Here is an 18,397-nt window from a genome sequence, read left to right as displayed (position 1 = left end):
AAGAGCAAGTGGACTGTAGCCTGCAGAGAGAGAAAGGTTTATAATTATAGTGCAAAGTCGGTCCTTCCTTTGACCAAACATTGTTGAGCTACTTCCTTATTGGGACATCCCAATAAGGAAGTCCAAATAACATTTATAGGCTTTAAGATAGGCCCGGACAGCCAGTGCGCAAAGAAGAAGGTCTCTTATAGGCTCTTGTCTTTTCAAATGAGGATTTTTATTTCTTCCAACTTGCGTGTGAATCGATTTATTTACAGCCGTTAGGGGGCGGCATTGATTGATTATATAAATATAGCCTAGCTGAAGAGAACTCCATGGCACATACAGGCGCGCAAACAGGCACGAGCACTCACGCACCACGTATCCACATATGCGCAAACACACACACACACACACACACACACACACACACACACACACACACACACACACACACACACACACACACACACACACACACACAAAGGGGGCACAGACATGGACATGATCAATTATGTGTCAAGCATTTTCTCCTCACTGAATGAATGGGCCAATGACTATAGGCTGCCGACCGTCCATTGTCTATTGACACTGGAGAGACGAAGTTCTCATGCAGTCCATTATCCCACGTGGAGACAACGAGAAAAGAACCCAAAGAGAAAATTAATCATCATTTATTTCCAACGCTACAGAAGCGCGATTACTTCCGCCAAGCTGGCCCGGAACCCTCCTCATAAACACCGGTTCAAAGTTTTCCTCTTTAAGCATTTTTACACATGCATCATTATCACTGCTGCTTTCTAAACCAGGCATGACGCGTGAAGACCAAAGTCCATTTTAATTTGGGTCATGATGTGGCGAGAGAGAGAAAAAGAGAGAGAGAGAGAGAAAGAGAGAGAGAGAGAGAGAGAGAGAGAGAGAGAGAGAGAGAGAGAGAGAGAGAGAGAGAGAGAGAGAGAGAGAGAGAGAGAGAGGGGGGGGGGTCAACCAAATAACGGACCCCATACATGCCCTCGCTTCCAAGTTCGGACAGCGAGCTCTGATTGGCTGCCACTGATGCGGTGGGCCGTCCCCCTATGCGCCTCCACTGGCATCGTGTTACAGTAGCAGTTTAGCTCGAGCTGAGGCGCAGAGCGGAGGACGCTGAGTGGACACGGTGAAACACCGGTTGGAACTATTTGCTGGCCGGCGAGCGGGGACTGCGTTTAAAGCGTCCGTGGAGGCGAACTAACTGGACTTAAACCCCGCGACATTTCTTTTTTTTGCGCCGAATGTCTTGAAAAAAGCCATAGCTTGGTCTACCCAAAGACCACACAGACACAGTGTGCACGACTTGGAATAATCAGCCACTCTTCACGAGAGAGAGCCGTTTGGAAAAAGCACTCGCACGCTGTCGTACGAAGGGACCCGGAGAGGAATATTCACCACAGATAGAGAGAGACAGAAAAGGAGAGATTCAAGGAGAGGAACACGGGAAACTCCAACGATGCGATTGGAATGAGGTAGTCGGTGCAGAATTTGCCAGCGCGCCGTGGAGTTGTGACTGATGGAAGGCTGTTGTCATCGGTAGGCGGTGGGCTGCGACAGGTAGAGGCTCCGGGGGAGACTCGACAAAGGCACGGGGGATAGCTCTCGCGCCTCCACCGCGCTGTCAAACGTCGCGCTTCATCCCAGCACCTGGGATCAGACGCGATCCGTACGCGACTCGTTTTAACGTCATCTATTTGCCTTCGAACAGTTTGAAGTAAAGCAAGCCACAGGTCAACCAGGACACACACACACGCAGGGGGCTTTCCTTGGCCCAGATCGGATCGAATCGGTCGGGTCGAGGTTCGCTCGTTTCTTCTGCGGACAGTTCAGTCAAGGACGCGGCTGGAGTAGGGGAGGTCCTCGAGCCTGATTTGAAGAAATTGGACAGAAGGACATGTATCTGATATCGACCTCACATGCCCCCGACTAATCAACGCTTACATTCCACCGGGCCCGTACCATTGATAAAGGCTGCCACGCGCACCGTCCCACGCCCGTGAGTTACTGCCCCACTCCGCGAAGAGAATGGCGGGGCTGGCGTGCTGGAAGTATTACCTTTGGATCGCTATCGTCATGGGCCGGACGGCGACACCTCTGGCCAAGTCCCTGGAGACTATTATATGGAGCTCACAGAACCCCAAGTAGGTGACACATTTCGTTTGTGCTGTGCAAAACAACGACGAGCTCCTGAGAGTGTGCGAGTGTGTCGGTGTGTGTGTGGGGAAAGCTGGGCTGAAAAAGTTGCGATGTAAGGTGGGGGAATTATTTATTGTGGCAGGAACATGGTTGAAAACATTCAAATTGATATATATATTTTTAACTTACTAACGTGGTATATTTTGTACGTGTGTGTATATATTAGTATTCCAATGATTATATGCAAAGTAGGGCTTTTATTTGATAGTTGGGCCTATGTGAACATCTTCACGGTAGACATTTAGGCAGACAAAAACATTCTAATAATCATAAAACCCAACGCTTATTTGAAACAAAGTGTCAATGTTTCCCCATTAGAGAGTCGTGGGCTATTGTATTGTTTTTATAATTTTGCTTGAGTGGAAAAGTGCTATTTTATAAGTTGACCATCTCCTAGTTGGCTCCACTTCTCGGAAATAAACGGGAACCCTAGGCCTATATAAAACGTACTCACAGAAAAAAATGCAACACAGCAGACACATAAAAATGCAGGTGAGGCTTGCCAACTGTGTCAACGTGTAACCTAGTTTAATGTATTGAGAAAAAAATATTCCCCCAGTTGGCTGTTTTCTTGTGCTCTAAACACGGAGGGCCCAGACGCTCGTCTTGGGAAGCAATTTCCTCATTTACGGCTTCATTTAATTCAACACGAGACAAACAATTTCTCTTCAGATACCCACGGATAATGGGAAGAAATTAATCACATTTCAGTTAATTGTATTTGGCATAAGCCCAGTTTGTGTTTTTTTTTTACCCCATTATTAAAACATGAAGGTGAAGCAAGACAAATATCCAGCATATAGTTTACAGAACCCGAGCTACTGATCATAAAATCCAGTTCTGGTTGCAATTATCACCCACTCAAGCTCTGCTTCTCAGATGTTAAGAAGCATGGGAGAAGAATGGAGAGCTGGAAGCCATAGCCAGACCGAGGCTGAATGGTATTCAAGCTGAAGGTATAGAAAGGGATAAAGGGGGACTCTTTATGGGGTATAGCTTATCCGCTGATGGTAGCATACCTTGGAATAGTCAAAGGGAGCTTGTTAAAAGGACGATTTTTAAGGTGTGTGTGTGTGTGAGTGGGCCAAGATCTACCTCTGTGACACTTTGTTCTATTAGTCATCCATGGTCACGTTAAAGCTGATTAAGCATATTTATATCCTTATGAATGCCACTCCCTGATCGCTTTCTCTCTCTCTCTCTCTCTCTCACACACACACACACACACACACACACACACACACACACACACACACACACACACACACACACACACACACACACACACACACACACACACACACACACAGAGAGAGAGAGGCAGGAAAAGTTAAAGGAGATGGCATTGGAGACCTTTATTGATTGATGATCATTGCGACCGTAAATCACAGGATGAGGTTGCGCCAGGAAGGAACTTCGGCTTCTACTTCTCAATTTTAAGTCTGCGTTACCCTTTCGTATCAATCAACCAAAACAAGAAACGTTAAGGTACAGATAAAGTAGGGAAAAACGAAAGGCACCCCAGCAGAAGAAATGTCATAAAGCTCACAATAGAACAATAACGCATTCTGCAGAGTGTTCTCATAACCCAATTATCCTAGCGCTCTGTGCTTTTAGAGAAACAAAGGGCAATTATCCTGCCCGAGTTGGAGGCCTCTCGAAAACAAAGACAAACCTGTTTTTCCTCCGAAATGTATCAGTCAGCAGCCGTGTGCAACGGGTGCAATAAAGAACCAAATAGTCCACGGCTACGAGCCATCTCCTCCCCAGTTCCCCCCCCCTCTACCTGGCCTTTTATTCACCTGGGTTGGATTCCCTGAAAGGTAGGTGAGAATATAAAGGGGGAGAGAGAGGCAAGTAGAGAGCGATAGAGGCAGGGAGAGAGACGCAGAGAGGGAGAGAGTCACAGAGAGAGGCTGAGTTGTACAGTATAGTATCTTGTGACTTATCTAGATTTACGATGTCGTAGTTCCTCTTCCACTTTGGGGACCACTGCTGCCTCTGCTAATAAATTCATCCGCGCCTGCCTACACACATGCACACGCACACGCACACGCACACCATGAGTTATGAGCCAAAGTAAACACAACCAGCAGGTAAAGACAACTGTGCCGTGTGGTTTTCCATTGTGTGGCGAAGGGCTTGTTGTATGTGTGTGTGTGTGCGTGCGTGTGTGTATGTTTGTTTCTGTGTGTGTGTGTGTGTGTGTGTGTGTGTGTGTGTCTGCATCGGCTGAGCATTCCCTGCAGTATGGATTTCCATGCGAGCGGGCGTGCTAGCAGACCCGCTCCCGCGTTACCAATAACTGGAGCTTGCTTAATTGATTTCCTTCCCTGCATTCCGGAAGAGACCACATAATTCATCTCCCTGCACCCCCCCCCCCCCCCACCACCCTCCCTCCCCAAGTCCCCTTCCTCCCTCACCCAGTCTGGAGACACAGAATTGGGATTGTCATTGTGTGTGGGTTGTGTGTCGGAGAATTCGACTGTGTGCGAACGTGTGTTTTAAGTTGAGTTCAGCAGGGGTAAGTATGGCAGCGTAGAGCGGCAGCGCCGGGCCTATTTAAAGCCCCGGCTGTATTTAATTTGAACCTGGAAGGGAAGTGGGGAGGGAGTGACACGCAGAGAGAGGGCTGGACATGCCCATGTCCTCCGCCGGCCCAGAGTCCCCTTCTTACGGAGCGCCGGCCACACATCACGACAAATCGGATTAGCGCTCATTTGGCTGAGTGGGATTACGCTACGAAATGTCATTTTGTTATGACTGATCACGTCCCCTTCGGTTTGGCCGGAGTTACTCGATACAATGATGTGCACGCGCAGGCACACGCACAGACACACACACACACACAGGCACGCAGCCACACACTTAGATTCATACTTGTATATTTCTCGACTTATACAGTGTATACCCACACACAACGCTCGCTTATGACATACATATGGACACACACTTCGATTACATACACTTATACTTCTATGTATATTTACACACACAACGCTTGCTTACGACATAAATATGGAAACACACGCACACACGTATATTCAATTCAGACTCACTCACAGCCCTCAAAAGACATATCTGGGTGTATATATATATATTTATACACTCGCATAACCCTGGTTTACAGCATGCATATGGAAACACACGCGGCGGCTCTCTGTGTGGAGGAATGCTGCGGCGGTGATGCCACTTTCATGATAATCCGACAGGCGAGCTCAGAGCTGTTTGGGCTGCGTCCTCCACCCTGGCTCGGCTAATATTTACCTCATGACCTGTAGCGAACACGCTCTGTTTGTGGCAGCCCAGGGGAGAGGAAAAACCCCAAGATGGGGGAAGGGTGGGGGTGGGGGTGGGGGGGGGGAAGAGACAGAAAACACACCGGTGCAGGGGTAGAAAAAACAAAAAAAACACGCCGCCACCCCTCTCCACCTCAGTGAGTGGAGGAACCTGCTGAGGGCACACGGTGGAGGCAGCAGCTCCCTCTGATTTCCCCCTCCACTCACCTCAGCGATGCCCCCACCCTGAACGGGGCAGCGTTCAGCAGGGTACATGCAGCCGCCTCACCGAGACGACAGCCTGGATGGAATGACATGGTTCCTAGCAGCTCTGTTTGTGTTGTGTGTGTTGACTGCTGTTTCATTCATAATATTTTTTCTGATTAATAATTCAGTAGTATTATTATTATTTTTGCCGTTAGGATTGTTGATGGTAAATATATTTAGAATATATTTCCATGCTATAAACCAGGAATAAAAATATAAAAAAAAAATATATAAATACATACATTTCAATAGATCTACGATAAAATATTGTTATTATAATAAATTTGATTTATATTTATATGTATATATAAATTTATATAAGTATTATAAATAATAATACATCTATGCAATATAAATGCATAGAAATGTATTATAAGTAAATATCTAAATATACTCACACACTTGTACGTATGTTTATATACCTATACACACCAGGATAACATACACATGCTGTAACTTCGCTCCTGTTTGTGGGTGAACATTGTATTTTATTTCTGAAAGTGTGGTAATTACTTCACTGATCCCCTGAAGTTCTTTTAGTTTTATTTGACTTTTTTAATTTTAGTTGGCTGCTTTTGGCACAGCTCGTAGTACACAGAATGGTCTAATTAAAGTTCAAGTTATGTTCTGCCATCTTGTTTCATCCCCCGGAAAATAATAACACTCCTGTCTTTTTGTCAGTTCCCGTCTCCCTCAGGGTGTTGTAAAAGGGCAAGATAACACGTTTGTTTAACAATAAAGATCCTCTGACAGTCTGAAAAGCGACACACAGGCTAGCTAGCTACGCTACGGTGACATGTAAATATTGCAGTCATTTCACTCGCAGGCTGCGAGTGCCGTACTAAACAAACTGAAACTGCCACAACCTGTTAGACCTGAGCCAAGTAAGACCGGCCAGAGAACCAGGCTGGAAACCCTTCTGGTTCCGAGAATAACGAGCCCGCGTGGTCACTGCTCCGGAGCGGGCCACTGCTAGGAGGTTCAGGGGGGGTGGGGAGGTATTTGTTCCAGGCTGCAGTGCACAGTCCCCCCTCTCTCTCCCCCTCTCTCTCTCCCCCTCTCTCTCTCTCTCTCTCTCGCTCGCTCTCTCTCTCTGCATCACCCCTTCTCCCCCACTCCCTTCCACCTCTTCCTACTCCTCCACCACCACCTCTCTTTAGGCTCTGATCATGTTTCCCACTGATAGAGATCTCATTACACATAGAAGGGACTTAGAGCCTCAGTCCTGCTCAGAGAGCCATAGTGGAAGAGGCACGGTGCGGAGGCCGAGAGGCAGAGAGGGGCCCCCGACCAATAAGAGTCACTTCTGGAGAGCAACTGGCCCCTGGTGCAGTGAAGGCAGCCTGTGTGCTGCGACAAGGACAGCTGCAATTGCTTTTCTGTGTGTGTTTTGTGTGTGTGTGTGTGCGTTGTTTCAGCAGTGTTTGTCTGTGTGTGTGTGCATGTGTGTGTGTATGTGTATGTGCGTTGTTTCAGCGGTGTGTGTGTGTGTTTCAGTGGTGTATGTGTGTGTGTGTGTGAGGACAGGTTCCTTATGTGGTCAATAGTATATGAAGTACCTGGACTCTGTGGTTGAAGTACTGACCAGCTCTTTTGGGAATTGTTCTTTCATATATGTAGTTATTTATGGTTCGGTTCCAGATGGACTTAGTTTATGGCCTGGTAGTTTAGCCTTCCAAACCACGAAAAAAAATCCTCCTTGATCTTCTTTGGTGCCTGTAGTGGCATGTGGTCTGTAAGAATCCTTATATTGAATAGATTTGCATCAGATTTATTATTTCCATTCCCAAATGTATAGCATTCACGGCTAACACGGGACAACAGCTCGGTTTCTGAAATGAGTGGCAGCTTTCTGTAAGATAACACAGGCCTTATTCAGTTGGCTTTTGTCAAATATCTCATGGAATACTCTTCAGCATTTCCTTTGTGGCCGGCATCCCACACGTAGCTACAACCTAACCCGAGCACCGCTATACCTACCAAGGAAAACAAAGCATGCATCTTACAGCCACACAGTTCAGTCATTTCTCCCATAACCCTTTAAGTTATGGCGCAACCACCCCTCTGAGAACACCCGGGGTTAAAACAAACGCTCCGGCATAAACTTGTGATTGTGTGTGTGTGTGTGTGGCTGCATGCGCACCATTGTTCTTTGTGCGCTCACAGAGGAGCATTAAGGAAACGCGCTGAGTGTGGCAGCGTGCCTTATAAGCAAAAGTGTTGAGGGGGGCCCCTGTTGCTGTGGGACGGCCCGGAGGCACTGAGCGGGTGGTGGCGGCGGGGCCCGGGGCGGAGGCTGCCTCGCAGGCCTCTCTCGCTCTCTCTCTAGCCCCGCGCAGGGCACTGCTTCTCGGGACGCCAGGGCCCGGCCTGCCAGCGACCAGGAAGTAGCAGTCAGCTGCCCCCCCCCCCCCCCCCCCCCCCTCTCACTGCCAACGCCATCGGCCTTGGCGTCGGACCCAGGGCCGACGTGGGAGCTGTGGCTAGGCGTTTGGCGAACCGTCGTCTTTAAAGAGTTTATTTTGTTTGTTCCTTTGTCGTGGCGGTTTGTGTTGTTGTTGTTGTTGTTGTGGCTGCTTTAAAGTGAATCGGGCACGGTGGGGGGGGGGGGGGGGGGGGGGGGGGCTAGGGGGGTAATGTAGGAATGCCGAGGTAAAGGAAGTCACTGTGGGGAGTTTGGGAGGGGGGCTGGGGTGGGGGGGTTGGCTAAAGAAGTTGAATGGCTAAAGTCTGCCTGTTGTTTACTGTCGTCGTCTCTTTTTTACATAAGAGCAGATGAAAATGAGGGGATTAAAGAGGGGAGGAGAGGAAGCCAGTGGAGACGGTTGAAACCCAGCCCTGGGCTCAACCGCACATCCTTTCAGTCCAGCGCTGAGCTCCCCAGATTACTTCCATGTGTCAGTTCGACGGGGGGGGACGGGGGACGGGGGGGGACGAAGACAGAGAGAGAGAGGAGAGAAGAAAGGGGGTACATCGGAGAGAAGGGCAGTGCGTGAGGAAGCAGAGAGGAGTCGCCGGAGCGCCGGGGAAAAGCCAAGCGGGACCCCGGGACCGGGGTGGAGATCAGCGCGGGTGTTGGACAGTGGAACGGATCAGTGTGACAGCCATCTCTAAAACCATTACCCCTCCATGGGCCGCGCGGAGCAGCGGGACTAGCCTTCCTCCCAGGGGCTGACCTCATCGCACACTTTCACTGTTTCTCACGGAACTACACCACCCCCCTCCGCCCGCCCCCCCCGCCCCCCCGTCGTCATCCACCACCTCCTCCTCCTCCTCCTGCACCTCCTCCTCCTCCTCCTGCACCTCCTCCTGCACCTCCTCCTCCTCCTGCACCTCCTCCTCCTCCTCCTCCTCCTCCTGCACCTCCTCCTCCTCCTCCTCCTCCTCCTCCTCCTCCTCCTCCTCCTCCTCCACCAGCTCCTCCTCCTCTACCAGCTCCTCCTCCTCCTCCTCCTGCACCTCCTCCACCAGCTCCTTGTGTCGCCGCGTCGGGCTCCAGCATGCAGCCCTGGCGGGAGCAGCAGGGTAGCCTCAAAGACGTCATTAGCCCCTCAGATATTAACCCAGCGTGGGACGTCGCCCCCCCCCCAAACTAAATGGTAAAAGCACAGGGGCGTTGGGGGGGGGGGGGGGCTCTCGGTCACGAGTTTAGTGTGACATTTAAAAGACTCGAAGCAACGGCGTCGCATCAGAATTACTATTATTTAATAGGGCAGGGGGGCGGATGGAGTTTGGAGGGTGTGACTCATTTTATTAAGTGTTTGTGGTTTTGCACGGTTCAGGTTGGAGAGTGATCGAGTCATTTTGGTAAAAGGAGAATTATAAATAACTGTTTTAAAGCTTTTTGAAATAAAAGATTGAATTGAAAATAGGTATTTTATTGTCGTTGTACAGAGTAGTGCGAAATAGATTGGCAGTCCTATTGGAGCATTCACACAAATGGAACACAAAGTTAAAACTACACTAGTTAAGGTGTTAGTATATATATACATACATACACACATAATATATGTCTTTGCGATATGGCCAAACATGATATCACATACACATTTATATTGATTGTGTTATATATTTAATAATAATGTTAAATATACCGTTTTATGAGTATTCTCCTTAATACAGAACCCTAAAGAAACCTGATGGTTAATAATGTTTTTTAATATACAAATATTTATTATCAGAACAAATAGTTGACAAACATTCAACAGAACCAACATGGCTTTACATTAAACACTAAATAAATATAATAAGATAATATTTTAAACAAATGCTGTGAGTCCCAATACATCGAATAACTTGTTTAATAACCTCTCTCAAACATATTAGAGGTAGAATAGTAAACACTGATTAAATAAATTAATCAATATGTAAAATACTGTCTCAGAGACAAGAGCTGGGGGAGTGATGTTTTGGGAAAAACATCTTTCGGCCAGGCAGTATTTACTTAGCATCCATCACTCATTAGCTCCCCTGTTTTTCAATCATGCTTATGGGCATCATATCTTTAGCGATACAGTGCCTAACTGTGCTGTTTATCACTTTGTATCGCTTTGACTTATTTTCGTATATTTTCGGCTGTTAAAAATAGACCCATTGTTGGTTGTCAAACTACAGAAGCTTGACTAGCAGTAGGGCTGGGCTGTTGACTACTACTATTCTGTGCTCGGTCAGAGTTTAGGTGGCCGAACCATTTCCAAATATCTAAAGTGGTATGAGCTTTCTTTGGTACTTTGGCGCACTCTGTTACGCCTCCACTCATTTTAATGCAGTACACTACTCCACACAGGTTGTCATCATGACCGATTGTGAGTGGGTTAGGAAAGGAAGGTGTTGAATAGGATTTCTTCACCAAGTCACCTACCTTGTATGTACACATGAATTCTGAATTCTAATAAGATGGAACACATCAAACCATACGATAGCAGACGAGATGTTGCACTTCTGGATATTGCACATTCGCTAAGATGTAAATTGCACTGCACAGTGGTCCTTAGTGCAAGCAATGCAGTTAGGAATGCATGCAATCAACGGTGCAGTGGTCCGAAGGTGGAACTGTTGTGCACACAGTTTGTCCCAGACAGGCTGGGCTATTTTAGCTCTTCTTGAGTCGGTCTGTCCCTGATTTTGAGTGTGTGACAAAGTGAGTGTGTTATCGCTTTATATAAAATATCACTTATTAAAGTTAAATATTCCCTTCAAACATAAAGTTTGGATATTAAAGTTTAAAAGCCATCCGTTTCATTCCGTTTCATCCTAAACGTTTCTCCGTTTTGCAACCATCTGAAAACGACACCGTCAGGAATCTCCCAGGCTCCAATCAAGCAATTATTTATTAATCAACTAATCCATCTGTCTGGGATAAAGACTTGAATAGAGCCGGGGAGCGAGTGGGAGAGGGGCGGACGCAGTCGTACTCTCCGGTGTCTCCGAATGTATCATTAATGTTCATCGCGGAGCTCGCCGTCTATTGATATACGAGCACCGTTAATGGAGGGTGGTTGTAATTGAATGGAGTGGCAGGATAATAGAATGATAGAACAGTAAAGTAATGGCAGAAGCACTCGCCCCCCCCCCCCCCCCCCCCCCGCCCGCCCCAACCCACCCACCCCCACGCACAGGCAGAGACACACCAACCCAGCGGACGCATCTCTTGTAAGTGTGTCAGTGTGGCAGATGGAGCTGGCTGGATCCCCCCCCCCCCCCCCCCCCCCCCCCCCTTCCACCCACTCACCGCCAAGCCTCCATCTCCTCCTCGTCCTCTTTATATTATTAATAAAGCTTTATTATAAACCAACGGTCACAGACTAGAGAGAGGCCCGGAGATGAGTGACGGAACAGGGTTGCTGGGTTTAATCCCGGAGACTTTCCGCTCCGTTCGCGGTTTACGCTCCAATAGTAGCGCAAAGGCACCCATTTCTTCCGACTCTAACCCTCTAAAGGGTTTCGGTTCTTGTGTGTGGCTGGGTGTGTGTGTGTGTGTGTGTGTGTGTGTGTGTGTGCATGTGGGTGAGTGTCTATGACAGCATCTGTGTGCGTATCTGTGTCAAATCTTTACGATTTGAATGTTTGATTTATCCCTCCAATTTTTTGTTCATCTTTTATTCCCACCATACGGATTGTATGAGTGTGTGTAAGTCTTTGTGTTGACGGCGGTGTGTGTGTGTGTATATATACGTGGTTCTATATGCGACGGCCTGCCCCATTTAACCCATTCTGGCCAGTTTCTTGGCTCAGGCTTTTCTAAGCAAACTCCCAGCATGGGCCAGTCTCACTCGCCCTGGACGGAGGAGCGGAGAGAATAGGGGCCCTGGGGGCTCATGGGTGGGGGGCCCCCCTGCGGCTCACAGCCCGGTCCCAGGTCCCCCCCCCGCCCTCTCATGGGACGCCCTGGGCTCGCCGAGACCCTGCGTGGCAGCTGTGAGTGACGCTTCAATCGCCTCACCCTGGGACGTCCCACCGCAAGCCGGCATTCCCTTTCACACCTCGGAAACGGGTGGCGGAGGGTGAAGGAGGAGACAATTACACACATATTCAGCAATCTGCCTGTCCTTCAGCTATCTCGCCGTCCCCCCCGAGAGCCAATGTATAGCCCATTTACCTCGGGATCTGTAAAGGATTTGGGAAAGTTTCACAGCTTTCGCAAACACGTCCAACTGCCTTTACTAAACAAATTAGTTGTGTAGCTCTTGAGAGTCCCTTGGTAATGGGCTTTAAAGTCGTGCTGTTTTTTTTTTTTCTATTTCTTTTTCCGAGAATGTCTGCTCCAAGTACACAAACAAAAACGGCAAAAACCAAAGAACAACCCTAAACAAACTATCCCTCAAACTGTTGTATTAAAGTTGAACGCCATTGTGCATATTTTCCCCCCTGATATTCTGAAAATATAAGTAATGGAAATATAAAAAAAAACATCTGAGCCCCTTTTTAAGCAGAGTTAATGCTATCATGTATGGCCTGTCAGTAAATTGAGTTTGTCTCCAGGCAATTGGATCGAGGAATCGTAAGCCAGCAGGATTTAAAGTCTCTTAATTGAATTATTTTGATTGCCGACTTGATTGATGGAGTCAGATGCAAAGCCCTTTCCCCCTGCGTTTTCTTTTTTTTGGTTTGACTAATTCCTCTTCCAATACATCCATACCAGACAGATACAAAGGCCGGCTGCAATCAATCACATCCCCTGCCCTAAGCAGAGCATTTTGTCCAGGCCAGGGATATGTCCAGTGTCTGGGTCACATGGACTCTCACAAGCCATCCGGACCACGCAACAAAACTAACAATGACATCACATAGCCCGGCATTCAAAGTTCTAATCTTCCCATAATGGCACACTAAAGCCCCACCGAGATTCCAACGGCAGCGAGAAAAGGGCTTTAGCCTGCTTTGGCTCCTCCCCCTCCCCTTCATCCCCCCCATGGCCTCTGGCTGTGTGTGTGTGTGTGTGTGTGTGTGTGTGTGTGTGTGTGTGTGTGTGCGTGTGCGTGTGTGTGGGTTTGCACACACTGGGAAGAGAAAAGAGAATTCCAGTTTGAATGGAGATGTCACTGTCAGAGTCTGCCCCTTCACATCGGGGGGCAGATTTGCTCCAGAACGACCATATTGTCAACGTGTGTGTGTCTGTGTGTGTGTGTGTGTGTGTGTGTTGTCTGTGTGTCTGTCTGTCTGTGTGTGTGAAAGATGGAGCCTGTCGGGGAGGGGGTGGCAGGGTTGGGGGGGGACGAGGCGGGGGTAGGGTGTGTGTTGGGGGGGGTCCCCCTGTTTCCTCTCCATGCTAAGTTCCTGCAGCGGTGATTGGAGCGCGGCGGGACGCGGGGGCCTATACTTCATCCCGTTTCATCTCCGCCACACATGTTCCCCATTACGGCCCGTGTTTACACTCCCCCCGTGATGTGCCCGGGCCTGGGTGGAAGCCTCTCATGTCTCCCATATTGGAAATCGGAGAGAGAGAACCCGCCCCCCCCCCCTCTCCCCCCCCCCCCGCTCCTGCCAAAGCAAACACAATATTCAGCCGACATATCTCCACCTTGCCTCGCGGGCCTGCGCGGAGAACCGGCGCTGGAGGCGGCACATTAGCTCTGCTTAATGACTAGCCGCCGCCGCCGCCGCCGCCCCCAGCCCCCGGGCGCTGTTATGCTATATTTACCGTCTTTATCTCCGCGCCTGGATTATTCCGCCACTCCGTCTCGTGCTCCTCCTCGCTCCATCGCGAGACGGAGCTCCTCCTCCTCCTCCTCCTCCTCCTCCTCCTCCTCGCCCATCTCGCAGAGTTTTGCTCCTCATCGTTCTGCCTCGTGCTCCTCCTCACTCCTCCTCACGCTCCTCCTCGCCCGTCTCCTGGTCCTCCTCGCTCCTCTTCGCTCCTCCTCCTCCTCCTCCTCCTCCTCCTCCTCCTCCTCCTCCTCCTCCTCATCTTCCTCGAGATCCAGCGCTCTAAAGCCTCCCCTCATCCCCCTCTTTACACTCAGACACGACAGACAGAACAAACCTCCGTCACCACCATCAGCGCCTCCACCTCCCCCACCCCCTCTCTCTCCTTCTCCACCCCCTTCTTCCGCTCTCTCAGAGGGGATAAAAAACTTTCCCGGCGTCTCATCGCCGCTACACCTCGCTGCGCTTCTCCGCCGCCGCCGCCGCCGCTGATTTATTCATACCTCCCTGATTGTAGCACCTTACGCATCCCTCCACCGCCGCACAGACGACGGCGCCGGCGCCCGAGCGCGAGCACCGAGAGTCAAATCCCTATTTGAAATATACATGAGGTTGCATGAATATATTTATCGAAGTGGCGGCTGATCTGGCATCTGGCGGCGTTCGCCAGCCTCATTTCCTGTTTCGCATCCTCCACGCTACGGCGCAGAGCGGCGAGCTCCTCGAACAAGGGCCCTCGCGTGCGGCTGGGCCCGCTCCGGCCCCCAGGAACGAGCGGGTTCGGGGCCCCGGCTCTTACAAAGCGGATAGGGGGGGGGGGGGGGGGGGGGGAGCGGGGAGGAGAAAAGGGGGCAGGGAAATGATTTGCCTCCTGTTGAACGGGGCGCTGGAGAGGGGAGGGAGAGGGGGCCCTTCAAAGCGAGACCCGGCTGGCCCTGGCCGGGGCCCGGGCCAGCCTTCTCCCTGCATCAGCCGCCCGGCGCATGACGGGTCTTTGAAGAGGCCGGTCGGGGCCGAAGAGAGGCTGGAATATGGCGCTGGGTGCTTGTTTTCAGGCTTTGTGTTGGGTGTTTTCGTGTTTGGTGGTTGTGTGTGTGTGTGTGTGTGTGTGTGTGTGTGTGTGTGTGTGTGTGTGTGTGTGTGTGTGTGTGTGTGTGTGTGTGTGTGTGTGTGTGTGTGTGTGTGTGTGTGTGTGTCGGGACGTCGAGTGTGTGTCTGGACGTTGTGTGTGTGTGTGTGTGGGATAGAGAGAGAGAATGGTGCTAGTGTATTTGGTCGTAGGGGTATGGTAGTAAAGTTTTGCGGTGGCGTGTGTTTGGCAGCAGTGTGTGTTTGGTGGCCGTGTGATCGGGGTGTGGGCAGAGGGGGGTGGAGGGGCGTGGGGGAGGGGCTCCACTCTTCATACTGGGGTGGAATAATTCGTGTCGACCTCGAAGCTCCTGGCGTGACAAATGAACAGCTGCTGTGTCATGTTAAGACGTGAGCACACACACGTGAGCACACACACACACACACGTGTACACGTACACACACAAACACACACACACACACACACACACACACACACATGCAGACACCCACACGGGACCATCATGGCAGAGGCATTATGGCGGAGTGTGTATACATTAGATTAACAGTCATCTGTGGTTAGCTCCTGCAGATCGGGGGTCTGGTGTATGCGTTTGCAGATGGCAGCAATAACGATCAGACAGGCCTTGTAATGGAGATGCCCCAGTTTTCTAATGGCTTCCTAAAAACAACACATGGGAGGCCGTCTTTTTACGAGGCCGCACTCCGCAGGGTTATCGCAGAGCAAACAGTGTGTATAAAGAATGGGCGGCTCGTCAAACAACCTATTTATTAGCACGCACGTCACCCCACCCACACACACACAAACACACGCACACGCGCGTTTCATTGGGAACACTGACAAGCGCACGTCTCCCCTTATCAGAGGAGGTGCAGGCTCTTGCTACACCAGTTAGCCGCCGGTCCTCCTCCTCCTCCCCCTCCTCCTCCTCCTCCTCTGAGCTCGGCCTTCTTAATGAGCCTAATGATGTGTGAGACCGTGTGATCGCATCCGTCAATATGGTCGCTCAATATGGGACTATGAGCGTTTGGGGGGGGGGGGGGGGGGGGGGGGGGGGGGGGAGAAAAAAATAACACTGACAACTCGAAGCACGTCGGCCTGGATAAGATCTTTCATCTGTGGGAGGGAATAAAGAAAGCCAATTTGTCCCAGATTGGACAGGACATGTGTAGCTGCCTTTCAGTATCACCAGCGCAGATTGCAAGAGGTGGATTGACTCTGCGTTAAACATTTGCAGATAAGGGTCCCTCTTAAGAGGGAGAGAGAGACAGAAGGCGAAGCCCGAGCGAGTGAAGAATATTCTTTGGGCTATTTATGCCAAGTGTGGTTAGCGCGAGCCACGTTCAACTTCATGTTCGGTGGCAGAGTTGATTTTCGGCGAGGAGCCCGGTATACATTTCACTTTCTGTTGTAATTACGGGGGTTTTATGTTTAGGTATCGTTTGTTTTCAGACAACATCCACCAAAGTCCACTTTTTTTGTTATTGCGATGTTGTATGTATTTCATTTAGCAGGCTGTGTTTATTTTTGTTTTAATGCCTGGAATCCGACAGAATGTGTGCATTGTTGGAAAGTAGCCTTGGGTCTTTTTGGGAGTACGTCTCGCTGTATTGACTGCAGATGTGGCCCTTATTTACTTCCAGAATGTTCCTTTCCTTTCCACTTCCATTTGGGTTCTCAATATTTGAAAAAAAAAAAAAGTGACATATTTTCTTCCCCCTCTGCATATAATTCAGTTTATAATACTGAGTCAGATGAAATTTGTATTCTGCTCTAATTCGCATTTCAATTTGCCAGACTCCCATTTTTCCACCCTCATGTTTTTCTAACCCTGACTAAAAAATGTCTCTCGTAACGCCATTGTCCTCTGTTGCCGTCGTAAAACAAAATGGGCTAAGCCCAGCCCAAGACCCCAGTGACACTGATAAAAGTGGTGTTTTCCCTCTTTCTATTTTCTCCCCACGTGTAAAGCGACCCGTGTTTGATTGATCTCTCTCCCATGGTCTTGATCCTTGGGTTGGGCCTGATTAAAGCGATCCATCAGTTCCTCTTATCAGGGCCCGTGCAGATTGACTGGAGCACAGTGAACTAAAAGCCCTCTCTCTTTGTATTGTTGCAACCGACGGAGTCAGAGGCTAAGGGCGTCGAGGTGATGCGTCGCGCTTCAGAAAACCCCTCTCTCTCTCTCTCTCCAGGAGCCTTTTTGAAACACGGCGAAAAAATACCTCCAGGTTGTTTAAAATAAATATCTTGGCGTAAAATGAGTTTTTAATCAGAACCGGTGCGCGCGTTGCCTCGCCATTGCCCCCCCCCCACACACTCACATACACACTCAGACATAAGGACACGTTGCAGCCAAACGTGTTACCGTAACCTTTAAACGAGGTTTAAGGCACGGGCAGCGGCCATTATGCTACAAAGAGTTCCTCTCTCCAGAGGGAAAGCAGCTAAGTGATGTTTCCTGTCCATAAGAATGTCACCTCCCAGCCAGGGAGCTGACCCCTCCCCACCCCTGCCTAACCACCCCCCACCCCCTACGGCTTCGCTCTTTGACTCACAAGAAAAGAAGATAAAGACATCTCTCCCTCGCTCTCTCTCTCTGCTGACAGCCTGTCATTCACACGCCCATACAGGCACACAGCACCTAGCACACCGTGTCGCTACCCGCACAAGCAGCCACGCCAGGCAGACACACAGACACTTATTGTGCGGTCGCTTTATTGTGTAGACCCAAGCGTCAAGTGCTCAATTAATGTAACGTAATCTGTGACACACATACTCATAAACGCTGGCATTGTCGTACAAGGGTATGAACGCATGTTCGCTCGTTGGACAGCCCCACATGTTAACACGCACACGCGCACACGCACACAGGTATAATAAACAGAGGTATATAAACCACAGACATGAGGCACGGGAAGACGTGTACAGTTGGACGTTTTCATGCGTTTCCCGGGCCGCGCGACAGGAGAACGAGGAGCAGACTAGGGGCCGTGGCGTTTATGAATCATCTGGGAGGATTTGCAAGTCAAATGGGCAGTTTCATAAGACAGGGCTGTTATTTCCCCGAGATAAATTTAAATGTCTCGTCGGTTTTTTTTTCGCCCGCCTCTTAAGACCGATATATCAAAGGCGGGTGAACGCGCGGTGGTTGACGGGGTTCGGGGCCTTCGCCTTGCCCTCCCGTGTCGCTGGCAACCGGCTATTATCACCACGCACACGCGCACACGCGTGTGTGTGAGCCAACAGATGGTTTGCTCCCTACAATAAACACACCGCTTTGCCTTTTCTCGGTTCTTCCTGTCTCATTGCGTGTACGCGCGGCCAAAAGGCTATTATAACTCGGTTAAACGCACCGTTGACCCTTGACATGCAAAGCCGAATATCTTCCATTTATTTATTTATTTATGCC

At 49.7% G+C, this 18,397-nt stretch overlaps 1 protein-coding gene across 1 annotated transcript in view; it reads left to right on the top strand.

Annotated features, from left to right (window-relative positions):
* The first annotated feature begins 1,088 nt into the window (after positions 1–1,088).
* The window catches only part of LOC130390763 (ephrin-B1-like), a 35,130-nt gene continuing 17,821 nt past the window's right edge, over positions 1,089–18,397 (top strand). Inside the window, exon 1 of the mRNA XM_056600893.1 lies at positions 1,089–2,150. Coding sequence (XP_056456868.1) covers positions 2,035–2,150 — 116 coding nt within the window. The 5' untranslated portion in view covers positions 1,089–2,034. The remainder of the gene's footprint in view (positions 2,151–18,397) is intronic.

The sequence above is a fragment of the Gadus chalcogrammus genome, chromosome 10 (genome assembly GCF_026213295.1).
Source record: "Gadus chalcogrammus isolate NIFS_2021 chromosome 10, NIFS_Gcha_1.0, whole genome shotgun sequence".
NCBI lineage: Eukaryota > Metazoa > Chordata > Actinopteri > Gadiformes > Gadidae > Gadus > Gadus chalcogrammus.
The sequence above is the reverse complement of the archived record's forward strand: the minus strand, read 5'-3'. Positions and strand labels throughout refer to the sequence as shown.